At 40.2% G+C, this 14773-nt stretch overlaps 1 protein-coding gene across 2 annotated transcripts in view; it reads right to left on the bottom strand.

Moving 5' to 3' along the window:
* Positions 1 to 14773, bottom strand: part of ONECUT1 (one cut homeobox 1) — a 50768-nt gene that overhangs the window by 17217 nt on the left and 18778 nt on the right. The window contains exon 2 of one of the 2 annotated variants that reach the window (XM_083183887.1): positions 2454 to 2558. The exons of the other annotated variant lie outside the window; for it this stretch is intronic. Within the exon in view, the coding sequence (XP_083040013.1) occupies positions 2454 to 2558 (105 nt within the window). The remainder of the gene's footprint in view (positions 1 to 2453; positions 2559 to 14773) is intronic. 2 annotated transcript variants of the gene reach the window in all.

Here is a 14773-nt window from a genome sequence, read left to right as displayed (position 1 = left end):
GCCAATGTTACAATCATCCATAATTCTATTAGGATAAAACTAAAGCACTTGCATTGCCATTGACTTTATATACTTATTCTTTATTTATATGTAAACAATAATACTGCAATAAATTTAAAAAAAGTTTAATTTATCTACCTCATATCAACATATGCAAACCATGTAAATCCAAACAACATATACAGTACATGAATTCTATTTACTGTGACAATATTTCTATTTAACACATTTTCTACATATACTATGGTTTTCTTACATTTATATATGGGGATGTTATACAACTTGCTAAAATTAAGTGGGATACGGTCACTAGGTCTGCAACAACTAGGTCGACAAGCATTAGATCGACATGCATGAAGGTTGACCTGACTGAAGGCCAACATGGGGTTAGGTCAACAGGGTCAATAGGTCAACATGGGGAAGGTTATGGACAAAAAAGGTTTAAAAAAACCATGTCGACCTTTTGACTGTTGACTTTCCCCATGTCAACCTAATGACCCTGTTGACCTAACCCCATGTCGAACTTCATTCATTTCGACCTTCATGCATGTCAACCTAGTGGTGTCGACCAAGTCTATCCGATGACCATACCCAATTAAGCTAGGTTCAATATCCTACTGTATAATTATAGGTGCCCATGTTTAGCATAGAAAAGTCTATTGAATATAGTGAACAGGATGTATTCAGTATGTGTATGTTACCGCACAGGATGTATGCAGTATGTGTATGTTACCGTACAGAATGTACGCGGTATGTGTATGTTACCGTACAGGATGTACGCGGTATGTGTATGTTACCGTACAGGATGTACGCGGTATGTGTATGTTACCGTACAGGATGTACGCGGTATGTGTATGTTACCGTACAGGATGTACGCGGTATGTGTATGTTACCGTACAGGATGTACGCGGTATGTGTATGTTACCGTACAGGATGTACGCGGTATGTGTATGTTACCGTACAGGATGGATGCGGTATGTGTATGTTACCGTACAGGATGTATGCGGTATGTGTATGTTACCGTACAGGATGTATGCGGTATGTGTATGTTACCGTACAGGATGTATGCGGTATGTGTATGTTACCGTACAGGATGTATGCGGTATGTGTATGTTACCGTACAGGATGTATGCGGTATGTGTATGTTACCGTACAGGATGTATGCGGCATGTGTATGTTACCGTACAGGATGTATGCGGTATGTGTATGTTACCGTACAGGATGTATGCGGTATGTGTATGTTACCGTACAGGATGTATGCGGTATGTGTATGTTACCGTACAGGATGTATGCGGTATGTGTATGTTACCGTACAGGATGTATGCGGTATGTGTATGTTACCGTACAGGATGTATGCGGTATGTGTATGTTACCGTACAGGATGTATGCGGTATGTGTATGTTACCGCACAGGATGTATGCGGTATGTGTATGTTACCGCACAGGATGTATGCGGTATGTGTATGTTACCGTACAGGGTGTATGCGGTATGTGTATGTTACCGTACAGGATGTATGCGGTATGTGTATGTTACCGTACAGGATGTATGCGGTATGTGTATTTTACCATACAGGATGTATGCGGTATGCGTATGTTACCGTACAGGATGGATGCGGTATGCGTATGTTGCCGTACAGGGTGTATGCGGTATGTGTATGTTGCCGTACAGGATGTACGCGGTATGTGTATGTTACCGTACAGGATGTACGCGGTATGTGTATGTTACCGTACAGGATGTACGCGGTATGTGTATGTTACCGTACAGGATGTACGCGGTATGTGTATGTTACCGTACAGGATGTACGCGGTATGTGTATGTTACCGTACAGAATGTATGCGGTATGTGTATGTTACCGTACAGGATGTATGCGGTATGTGTATGTTACCGTACAGGATGTATGCGGTATGTGTATGTTACCGTACAGGATGTATGCGGTATGTGTATGTTACCGTACAGGATGTATGCGGTATGTGTATGTTACTGTACAGGATGTATGCAGTATGTGTATGTTACCGTACAGGATGTATGTGTATGCTACTGTACAGGATGTATGCTGGTTCTAATGAAACCAGGAGCCAAAAGTTATTTCTTTTTTGAAAGGCAGAATTGGTACTATTGGTTGGACTGCATAGATTTTGGGTATTGCCTGAAAACATTATTTACAACCTATATAGCATTATGTTGTAATTTTTGGGTGATCTCATTACAATTAAGGATGACACTGTACAGTATATTCTCATTTGTATGTGTATAAATACCATTGAAAGTTAGTCACCCAGACATTGGGTCTACAAACAATTGGCTTTTGAAGACCGTGGACCTGAGGGACATTTCTTGAAGTTAACAAAAACTATTATTAGGTGTCTAGATTTTTTGTGAAGAAAAAAAAAAAGAAGAAAACAACAACAGGATGTCTGGAATACCTCCTGAACAAATGCAGCATATATACTCACACAAGTGATTAGACTGGGTGCTTTGTGATGGGTAGCCGATTTTAACCAGGGAGTCTGCAGGCAACTGTCCAGAGTGCTGAAATACCGGATCGGCTGGTACCAAAGCTAGTTTAGTAAAGACATTAGATAATTTAAATAATAGACTCCACCTCATTACAACAAATCAAATACTTAATTTTGTAATAAAAAAAGTAAAGATCAACAATATTCACTATACATGTAAAAGTGTTCAATTACAACAAAGCAACTTAAAGGCATGCGATTTCATTCAGTGGGAAGTGATGAGAAGAGGAAAAGCATGATCGTTTATAAATGTGTTGTATTCTGAGGGAGAATGGATTGAGAAAGCAAAAAAAATATGACGTCACAGCTATTGGACATAAGATGTCATTGTTAGAAAGAGACACAATCAGGGTCAGGATAAGCCGGCAGAGAATGGGTGAATAACAAAGAGAGATAGAGTAAGGTAAGCATTGGAGAGAAATACAGATATGGATGTTATGTATGCCCACAGGGTCTGTGAGATGGAACGAGTAAAACATTACGCTTGCTTAATGTAGAAAAGGCATTGCATGCCAATGGAAAACGCAGCTTTGAATTATAATGGCCAATAAGATGTACATGTTATACAAATAGTATTATCAATGTAATTATTAAATGAGTCAAAACGTGCACATTACAAAAGTGCAATCATTTGGCTACAGTAAATCGTTCCTGAGTGAGAGTCTGCTCAAACTCCAGCCTCAGACTCGGTGGGGAACTATGCACTATGCATTTGAAATCGGTCAGATTCTAATTAATTTCACCCTGTAGTAAGGGAGTGGCGTAGGCAAGGTTCCCCTGGAATTTCCACCTATGCTGGCACTTCAAGCCCCAGCATACCAGGGCAGCTGGTGATCCTGACTCACTGCATAGCCAGAATATAGAGAGAATGGGAACAGATACAGTATTCTACCTCCAAAGGCTGCCTGTGTCCTACTGCTTTCATAGCTGCTTTCCTTTGTCTCACACACACGTATTTCAAGGTTGTCATTAGTATTATTATTACTACATTAATATTCTTAATTGTAATTGTTAGTAAATTCATTGAATATATGCAAGTGGCTGTGATTCTGTAATCCTACTGGTATGTCCTGTAAGTGCTTATGCTGTTGTATTATTGTCTGATTAATCTGACTATTTTCTATGGTACATTGTGCTGGGCTCTAAAGGAACGTGGTCAGTATGAAATGGTATTTGAAATTATCTCCTACTGCTGTATCTCATTTAGATAAACATTAACTCAGTGCAAATGTAGCAATGCATTAGTTGGTTATAAATCAATCAGTCTACAAGGACACTGACAACATAGCAGTCCGCAGGTGGAGGACTTTCTCAGCCACAGATTCCCTGTCTCCTTATCACTGGCACAATATCGCTGAGCCTGCTCTTCCGTAGCCCAGGGAAAGACATTCCGACTGCCTGCATGCTGGACTGCATGTACTAAGTAGGACTACAATATACAATAGCATTACCGTGTCATATATGATATAAACTGGGCACTGTAGCTTATGAGTAACCCATTAGTACTAGATATAGGGAGCAATACAGGGAAATGGTTGTCTATGATACAAACACACAATAAAAAAATCGTCTCATTTAAGATACAATAATAAAAAAAATTGGGGAGCAGATTTTATCCGTACAACTGGGTTACTGGGTCCAATTACAGTAAAGAGCCAGATTATTTCAGATACCTATGTCTCTATGCCTGTGGTTCCCAAACTCGGTCATCAGGAACCCGCAGTTCATGTTTTCCGGGTCACCTGAGGATCTTTGAAATGTGACACTCAGTGATCCACCTGTGTCCAGTTGGGTGACCGGAAAACGTGACCTGTGTGGGTTCCCTAATGAGAACCAATACTCTATTCTATTGTATTAGTATCGTGAAATGATTAATTAGCTTGGAGAACAGGGTTCTTCAGTCTCACTCGCGTTTGCACCAAGCTCACGGGAAGGATTTTCACAAAAACAGTATATATGGGACATTTCTGGAATGTACATGGCAGATGCTTATTTTATCTTATTAAATAGATATTTTTTGTGAAGACAGGGTTATATATAATAGTCATTATATTACATTACATTTAATATCTGCGCTTATGTAGTGCCCTATCTGCATTTTAGTATTTTAATAGATATTCAATGTAATCATGTTATATTTAATAAGCTCGTAATTAGCTGTGAAATTGGAAGTTAATGTTCTGCTGTCTAGGCAACGTTTGCAATTCATCCTGTCAATCTACAGAGCAATGTAGATCAATATTTCGTTATATTTTTCCAACACGGCCAATGTATACCTTACGTGTGATTTTGAGATGTGGTATACTGATTTTGGGGTTCTCGCCTAGTGAGAAATACATTAGCCCCCAACCCAAAAATGTTGCATTCGTTAAAGTCATAATTCATTTATCATTACAAATTAGATCAATTACAATGTTCAAAGATGCAATTAGATTTTTTGTTTACAGTTCATCACAGGCGCAACCTAAAAAATGATCAAATGTGATCAACAATGTGTTAAGGGATCTGAAATTAAATAATGACATTGAGAATCAACCAAATGAGAACGAGTTAACGTTTGACTCCTAGAAATGAGATCACTCCTGCCTTCTTATAGGCTAAGGAATGGAAATAGACTAAGGGTATAAAATGATAGATCAGGACAGGTAATAAATCATTTTAAATAGAACTGAATGCGGTGTCCTGTTCAAGAAAAAAAACACTGAATGGGAGCTGTTACTTTGGAAAAGGCTAGTGGTGGTCTTCCTATCCAGATAAGCAAATCTATGCACCTAATAAAACTCTGGACACAACATTCAAGTGCAAGAGGTATCAAACATCTGGTTTTCTATGATGCACCATTATATGCGCCTCTAATTACGTTCTAGGCGGACCAATAAAGAGCAGCTACGTCCAGTAGATTAAGAAAGCGTTAATAAGAAACATGGGCTTCGCTGAGAATGGTATACTTTGTAGGGGGCAATAAGATATGACCTCTTCCTGGCCCATCAAAGAAGATCATGTGCTGTAATTATCAGAGTTAAATTACATTCTCAATCTTCGAACCACTGTCCACACTTGTCTTGTGATTCCAAAACACCTCTCTCTCTCTCTCTCTCTCTCTCTCTCTCTCTCTCTCTCTCTCTCTCTCTCTCTCTCTCTCCCTCTCTCCCTCTCTCTCTCTTTTGATTTTTGATTGGCTGTTTTTTTTCCAATTATTTTATCTAAAAGACAAAAACATTATTCTCTATGTAATAGATCACACCCAGGCATTGTAAAGCGTACATGCTTGATCTCTGCAGATGTTTTAATTGTTTTTTTTTTTTTTTAAACACTAACGATTATTTTCTTTTAAAAAAAACCTTCAAATGCCTTTGATAGCGTGAAAGAGAGGATATATGTATGAAGAAGCACGAGTCCAAGTTTACAATGAGGGTCACAGTAATAACAATGTTAGGTTTAAAAGGGGCTTTTTTTTTTTTTTAGTTATTACTACCTGAAAACCTCTTTTACATACTGATCTGTAACATACACAGAAACAAGGATATTATTTTTTTTCAACAATATTTTAATCTAATTTTACATTTCTGTCAATATATGGAAAAGTTTACAAATAATTTAGGAATTGTATTTTATGCAGGCGTCGCCGCCCCCCCCCCCCCCCCCTATATATTTGTAATTTAACACTCGCACACTGTTTCACGTCAACGCAAGAAAATACATATTGAATAACTAAACGCACTTAACATGATTACAAGTGTCATTCCTTTGTGAAGACAAGATAAAGTGATGTTTTTACTGGAAACCGCAAAGCAGAATTACAGTGGAATCATGTCACTGTGTATGCATTAATGTCCACGGAAAATAAGGTAAAGTGACTGGAACAGACAATGTCTAAAATATGGTTTTGCTGTAAGGGCTCCTGATATACTTTTGTAATGTAATGAGAATGTTCTGAAGATCAGCATTGTAAAGAAAACACATATTCACCTGCTGTTTGCATGAGTTAATGTTTTGAAAACAGATCAGAGAATTAAATGTGTAATTGAATGTCTTGTAATTCACAGAGCTGGTCCAGCAGACCTGTGAGCATGGGAATTAATGATACTCACAGCAGCTTTATGTAAATACAGAAGCTGATCACACTGGCTTGTGAGGAGGTCAGAGATGTAATTAGCCACTGTTTATAGTTTGAGAGGCATCCTGGAAAGTGTCAGGACCTCAATAGAGGTTCTTTGTAAGTATCAATTTCCAAACCCTCTGCCTGGTGTTTCATTGTGAGTTATAAACCTCTAGGGACATTCTGGGGAGCGTCTTAAAAGAAGAATTAAGCAGAGTTGCAGATTTAAGCCAATCCTTTATATAAGGGGAATGATACATTTTGCAATTTAGGCTTTGCTTTGTTTGGTGTCATGAATGCTGTTTACAAAGAGACCACACTAGTATTAGTGGTAGCATCTGCACCCAGGTGGTCACCTATTTACACAGTGGTTAGGTGCTGACATGGGTCCAATGATGTGCTGTGTGGCTCTCTTTGTGGATTGTTGCAATTTATTTGCAGTGAAAGTTTATCATGAACTTTATATTCACCTATTGTTATTTTAGGATCAAACTTCAAGATTGATGGCATACATCTTCATTCTATTGAATACTGCCATTGTTTTGGCTGTAGGAATTTCTTACTGTACCTAATGCAGCCAACGGTACTTATGTATTATCTGGGCTGCCGATTTTTTGATTGTATGCCTTAACTTAAGGCATACAATCAGATGCGATGCGATATCGCATCGCATTGCATCGCATCGCATATGACCATATCGCATGCGATGCGATGACCCGATTTTTCCATAGGATTCAATGTTAAAATGGACTGAGTCCATTTTAACATGGAATTCAATGGGAAAAAGGGGTCCTTTTCATACCCCTACTATCCAAGTGGGCATGGAGTTGGATATAAACCTGTGGCGAGCGTAGCCACACTCGCTACGCTCGCCACGCTTCGGGCTCGGTGGCTCGCTACGCTCACCACAGGTTTATATCCAACTCCATGCCCACTTGGATAGTAGGGGTATGAAAAGGACCCCTTTTCCCATTGAATTCCATGTTAAAATGGACTCAGTCCATTTTAACATTGAATCCTATGGAAAAATCGGGTCCATCGCATCGCATGCGATATGGTCAGATGCGATGCGATGGACCCGATTTCAAAATCGGCAGCCCAGTTAGTACATAAGTACCCAGCCAACATATGAATATGTGTTAAGGTGCCTATACACGTTACAATTATTGTATACAATATTGTATACAATATCGCATCTCATAGCATATCGGTTTTGCGATGAGATCAGATGAGATGAGATCTAGTACAAAAAAGTATGTGCTGCACATACTTTTTGTACTAGATCTTATCTCATCTGATCTCATCGCAAAACCGATATGCTATGAGATGCGATATTGTATACAATATTGTATACAATAATTGTAACGTGTATGGACACCTTTAGCCTAAAGGCAAACCACCCATTATATTCAGGTAGATACTAGAAGCACCACTGTGCTTCTAGGAACACTCCGTGTATGGCAGCTACAGTATACACTATCTGGTACCTACAGTATACCCATATAGATGTCCCCACCTGGAAATGTTAAATATACTACAGCCATTATTGGCTATCTGCTATTGGTTGATTGGACAGGGAATGTAGGCCATGGTTTCTAGTACCTCTTCTTGCACTCCCTTGAAACGGCAGTTGTTGTTAAGTACCTCTTATTGGCTGCCAGTCTTTCCCAATTACCACCTAAAATATATATACATTCTTTATTATTCCATCACAATGTCCATTATTACTTTTCAAAATGCCAACGTACCCGGGATTCAAACTCATCACTGTGGCATTGCAGTCAGACAATCTATTCATGAGCTATCTGACCCTGCATAGAAAGCTTCTCCCCCACCAGGGCATGTGCCTTATGGCCCCAGTGGATGTGGGGAGGCACCAATTCTTTTTCTGGCACAGGGTAGCAAAAAGGCTATTTAAAGCTCTGGGGACATAGATCAAACTTTTGAGAGATAAAGATACAATAGTAACCAATAAGCTTCCATTTGTCATTATTCAAACATATCCTGTAACATGGCGGTTAGGAGCTATATTATAATTAATGTATTATCATTAATGTATTTTGTTGTTAATTCACATTTAATTTGATACTTTTTAAATCTTTTCTTATAGTTATTATCCAATATACTTATCATATCTGCTAACTGTTCATGTTTTACATATGCTTTAGCACAATATATCCAGGTTATATATGTCCTTCATGATAGCTTGTGTAACATATCCTAAAGTGATTTCAAGTGTCCTTCTACACGGCTGGAATGTGAGCAAGTGTGCTTCACTTTGTACGAACAGTAAGGGATTCACTTATGGTTACTAGTAAATCCAGCTAGTGATTTTGTACCTAGGGAAAACCATGTTTCATGGAGTAAATCTAAAAATATTCAGACAAATTAGCGTGGAGAAAATGTTGTTCCAATTTAAAATGAAGTATAAACATAAAGCTTCTATGAGTCTATCTATAGAGAGAAAGAGAGAGAGGGGGGGGGAGAGAGAGAGATAGAGAGAGAGAGAGAGAGAGACCTCACACATGCTCTGGTAGGCATATGACATCCTTTTGTTGATATATCTCAATACTTAGCAACTAGTCCTATTCTGGGGAATGATGAGCTTACAGTACTCTGGCTGGTATAGCCTGATGCTGGCATTTTCCCATGCTTTTCTTATCCTCATTTTCCTTATAGAAGCCTATGTGAGCACCACCAGTGCCGGCATTACATTTGTTTTTGGATCTTTTCCTGCTTCCACCTGTACATGCTACATAAGGAGCGTAGAATGCCCTTACTGTGTAGGCTACATTATCCTGCCCCTTCACACTCATGTTCTACATCTCTATAGGTATTAGTTTTCATTACAGATTTAAGTATTTTATTTTATAGGGCCTAATTCGGCCTACTATGAGTGGCGCTGAACGGCCCCTTGGTGCAGATTTGCACTGGTAAGCACTGTTAGTAATAAGCAGCCAGGGGCCTCTATCACATGACATATTCATGGCAATTTCCAAGAGTAGCTATAGCAATAATACAGAAAGGTAAACATTATTATATTTCTTTTATTGTGACAATACATACTCTGATTCTGAACAGCCATTTTAGACCTGGTGTAAGACAATCACATGTCATCAGGGAGGGATACGGTCGTTGGGTCGACCTATAGTCAGTTGGTTGACATGGACTATAGGTTGACAGGGACTTTAGGTTGACATGCCAAACGTCAACATGAAAATGGTCGACATGGTTTTTCAAAAGATTTTTTCCATACCCTACCATCCACTAGGGTCATGATGGCTAACCTATGACACGCGTGTCACTCATGACACGCCAAGGCACTTTGACTGACACGCAGACACAGGTCTGTCTGACCAACTGGTGTGGGGAGTGAACACCCGGAAGTGCGCAAGGGAAGCGGCTAAGCCAGCATGCATGCTGCACCGCCAATGGGAAGGGGACAGAGGGGGGCGTTGCCTGTCCGCTGGAGGGAGCAGATGTGTATGGAGCTAGCTCCCTCTCTCCTATAGTTCTCCCCTGCTGCAGTGTAAGCACCGGCTGGGGACTAAAGACCCGCCTGCCGCTGAGTACTGGCACCTGACCCTGGCATCTGAGTCCTGAGATGACCCTCCCTGGGACACCTTTCCCACACATGGGCTCTGTTGAAAACTCTGCAGGCTCCGAATGCCACACTATTCAGTGCTTCTATTGGCACTGGTAGCTGCCTTTGTTCTTTCACATTGACTTTCATATTTAAAATGGGCATCACAGTGTGTGGCATATGTATAATGGGCATCACGATGTGTGGCATATGTATAATGGAGCATCACCATATGTGGCATATGTATAATGGGCATCACGGTGTGTGGCATATGTATAATGGGCATCACGGTGTGTGGCATATGTATAATGGGTATCACGGTGTGTGGCATATGTATAGTGGGCATCACGGTGTGTGGCATATGTATAATGGGCATCACAGTGTGTGGCATATGTATAGTGGGCATCACGGTGTGTTGCATATGTATAATGGCTGCAAATATCACCAAAGTATTTCTTGAAGTGACACACGACTCGAGGAAGGCTACACTTTTTTACGATTTTCGCCAGACACACACCAAGCTGAAAAGGTTAGCCATCACTGCACTAGAGCATGGAGGGAGAATAAAATAGTGTGCCAACCCGAAGCATAGCGAGCCATGCAAGGGTACATGATTATATGGTGTCCACATTTATGTTAGTCGATATAGACACGAAAACATTTGCCATGTCAACATTTTGCATGTCGACCCAAAGTCACTGTTGACCTATAGTCCATGTTGACCTAAGCCATGTCAACCTTTTGTTTTTGGTGTCGACCTATGGCATACCCTCCAACATGGTCCATTCCATTAGGTACAAAATGCTCTGCTCCTGGACTTCCCTGCCAGTGGCAGTTACAGATGTGAGCCTGCAGCACAGTCCAATATTCAAAAAGGGGAGCCACACCTACTGCCACCCCAAACATCACTGTCCTGGACTCACTGGCAGTTGATGTGACCCCCCTCTTTGAATTCTGAACTGTGCTGGAGTCCCACCTCTGTAACTGCCACTGGCAGGGAAGTCCAGGAACAGAGTATTTTGTACCTAATGGAATGGGTCATGTTGGAGGGTATGCTATGGCCTAAGGGTGTTGACCCAATGTATGTTGACCTACATTGGGTCGACCCAATGACCCCTACCCGATCCCACCATGTGTCTGAAGGGCTGACTGTCTGGATCACATTAATGTACCACAGTGGTCATATATGTGCATTGTGGGCTTGATTCATCTTTATACTGTTTGTAGACCTTTTCCCTGCAATCCTACACCATGCGTATTCCTGCAGACCCCAGCGGCAATGACAGCGTTAAGCTGTGGAATCTTGTCCTCACTGGGGCTGATGTCTGCTGTACAGAGACCAGGTTGTCAAGGAAACCATCTCCTGGCTCTCATGGCCGATACTGTTGTTTATAGTAATTTCACCACAGGCATTATCATATCTGTCCCCTTTATAAGAATTAACCAAACATAATCAGCAACATTCCCTTTTATGTAAAGTCATTTTGTAAGCAGTAACAACTGTCTTATAAATGATTACCAAGCACATCCCTCTCCTGGATTTATGGCTACCCACCTCCTTCTCACCTCAGGTCCCCTGTTATGTCCTCATGCGGAGCTGTCAAACTACATTTGACACTGCAGATTTTACAAGCAGCCTCAATTCTTTATAGAGAGAGCATAGCAAATATGTCTGGTATATTATGGTATCTGGTTCTTCCAGCGTTTGTAACATAATTCTTTATTGCTAGTTGATATGTTCTGGATGTGAGCATATGATAGCTCACTTGAAGAGCCACTTTTGTGACATATAGAGCAGTTTGTGAAAGGTCTGTATGTCATCTGAACACCACTCCGGAGCCCAGTACAGAACACTGTTAGCAATTTTATGCTGACAGAATCAACACTAGAGTGTATTGGCTCTTTTTACACTGTAGTGTTCTATGGGCCCCCCGAGGCTAGTGGTTCTGCAGGTGGAAGGCCCTGCGAGTTTCCATGTGGTGCTCGATGTAATAATTGTGTTGTCTTCATCACCGATTTCCATGCACAGTTATTTCATAGCAGGCCATTTCCCTTTGTCTACAGGCCACAGAGAATAAGCGCAAATGTAATTCAATAGATCATCAAAAACTTGAACAACGTTCTAAATGGAGTATTCAAGATCAATTATGGGTCTCCTGAGCTTTAAAATGAAAATCGTTATTATTGGTCTGCAGAATTTTACTGACTATTAAAGTAACAGCCCAACAACTAAGGTGTATTATTATTGTTACATTAAGGTCTTCGCATTTAGGAAGAAACTAGACTATCGAGTGGTTTTCCTGCTAGTTATCACGTTTTATTCAATTTCACTTGGTGAGACTTATCTACAGCAATTAATTACATTTGTGATCCATGGACAAAATCCAATGGGCTGACTTCAGAGCGGAGCGTAATGCTGTTATCTCCTCTATTGTAGGGCAAAAAACATACTGCAATACAAAATAAGAGAGAGGGTACGATTTAATAGGTTGAGATATTCAGAAAGTGAGAGATTTAGTAAGAAATCTCCAGTTTTTTTAAAGCGGCAATCATTTACACTTCAAAATCAAACTGGTTTTGCAGTGTAAATGATTGCTGCTTTAAAAAAAACCCCTGGAGATTTCTTGACAAATTTCTCACTTTCTGACTCTCTCATCCTATTAAATTTCCCCCAGAATGTTTTTGTCACTTTGGTTGAAATGAGCCAAGCAATAGGTGTGACCTCTGAAGTGCATCTGTAAGGTTCAAAAAGATCCAGTTAAAAATACAGGTTTCTGTTTTGTTTTCCCTATCTCCAAGGACAAAATGAATTCCTTTTGTTGGAAGAGCAGCCTTCACCTCTATAAACTGTCCGTATGCTTCTCTAACAAATCACATTTAAATAACGTCATACATAAATAATTTAATTTTGCATGTTGAAGGCCCATTCACGAGTGTAGTCTGCAAGGAATGCAAAGGCTTCTCTAGCCCAAGCATTGCTTAAATTGAGGACATAAAAAATAGGGGCTTTTGGGAACAACATCTTGGTAGTAATTACTACACTAGGGAAAGACACAGCGCTGCAAGCTAATCACAAGCCTTTAGGCAGATTACATCAGCATAAAGTGTATATCTAGTCACAGAGGAGTAGATATGCACAAGGATGGTATGCACAAGAATTCCTACTTTTAGGAGCACCTGCTGAATCCATATAGACAAAGTGATAATGCTCATTTGTTGTGCTGCCAAATATCAGAAAGCAGAGAAATGGAGGGACAGACACTTGTAACTGAAGGTACTCAACCATAATCTATCCCTATCTTGCATGGAATATGTTAGAAGTTTGCAGAATAACTAGTAAAATAGATCCAAATATCAGTGAGCACCAGTACCTCTATCTTACCATACCATGAAATTTATAGAAAACAGACGGTACTGCAGACATCCCTGTGGGTCTTCTCTCTCCCCTCTTCCTCTACAAAAACCCTTCCCTGCATGACATTGCCCTATATCTTCCCATACCTCCCAACATGTCCCATTCCAGAAGGGACAAAATGCTCTGTACCTGCACTTATCTCTTAATTTAGGATTGAGTTGTTCAACACAGGTGACAGTAATCCTAAATTTAGAGGTAAATGCAGGAATGGGTTATGTTGGGAGGAATGCCTTCCTGTTCTACCACCCTTCTACATCAAATCTATGGACATGTATCCAATAAATCTTATACAGGAAGTACTCTGCAGCAGCATTAAATGGTAGTAGACAAACCCGATGTCCCCAAAAATGTATGTGATCCGCCTGCATTTTTGTCACCTCTCCCCATTACCTCCCCAAATTCTCACTGTCAATAATTTTCAATAAATTCTCATTGTGAAAGACATTGTTAATGTACCTTAGTCTGATTCTGGTTCACTTGCAAAAGCAAATTCTCTCTATAATGGACAAAACCATGTGCACTGCAGGGGGGCAGATGTAACATGTACATAGAGAGTTAGATTTGGGTGAGTTATTTGGTTCTGTGCAGGAAAATACTGACTGCTTTATTTTTACACTGCAATATAGATATTAGTTTGAAGTAAAAACCCCACCCAAATCTAACTCTCTCTGCACAAGTAACATTTCCCCCCGCCTGCAGTGCACGTGGTTTTGTCCATTTGAGAAGGATTTTGCCAGAAGGAGTGAACCAGAATAATCCCCATAGTGATGACATCTGGCACCCTAATAATGATCAATGCCAAGAATTTAATCCATATTTCTATGAGTCATCTGCACCTGCAGTGCACATAGAGGGAGAATTTGCTTATGCAAATGAAACAGAATCAGGCCCAAGGTACATTAACAATGTCTCTTGCAATGAGAATTTATTGAAAATGAATGACAGTGAGAATTTGGGGAGGTAACAGGGAGTGATGACAAAATGCAGGTGGATCAAACTCATTTTTGGGGGACATGCCTCAGCCTGCTCCTGCAGGCCTATACACAGAAGACATGGCACCCGTGCTTCAAATCCTACAGCCATTCTACATGACCATAGGGTCATTTAGGAATTGGACCACCACTGAGTATTTATATGGAGTTGCTTGGATTTGCAATGCC

This window comes from Crinia signifera, chromosome 4, assembly GCF_055691185.1.
Source record: "Crinia signifera chromosome 4, ASM5569118v1, whole genome shotgun sequence".
Taxonomy (NCBI): domain Eukaryota; kingdom Metazoa; phylum Chordata; class Amphibia; order Anura; family Myobatrachidae; genus Crinia; species Crinia signifera.
This window is presented reverse-complemented; position numbering and strand designations above follow the sequence as displayed.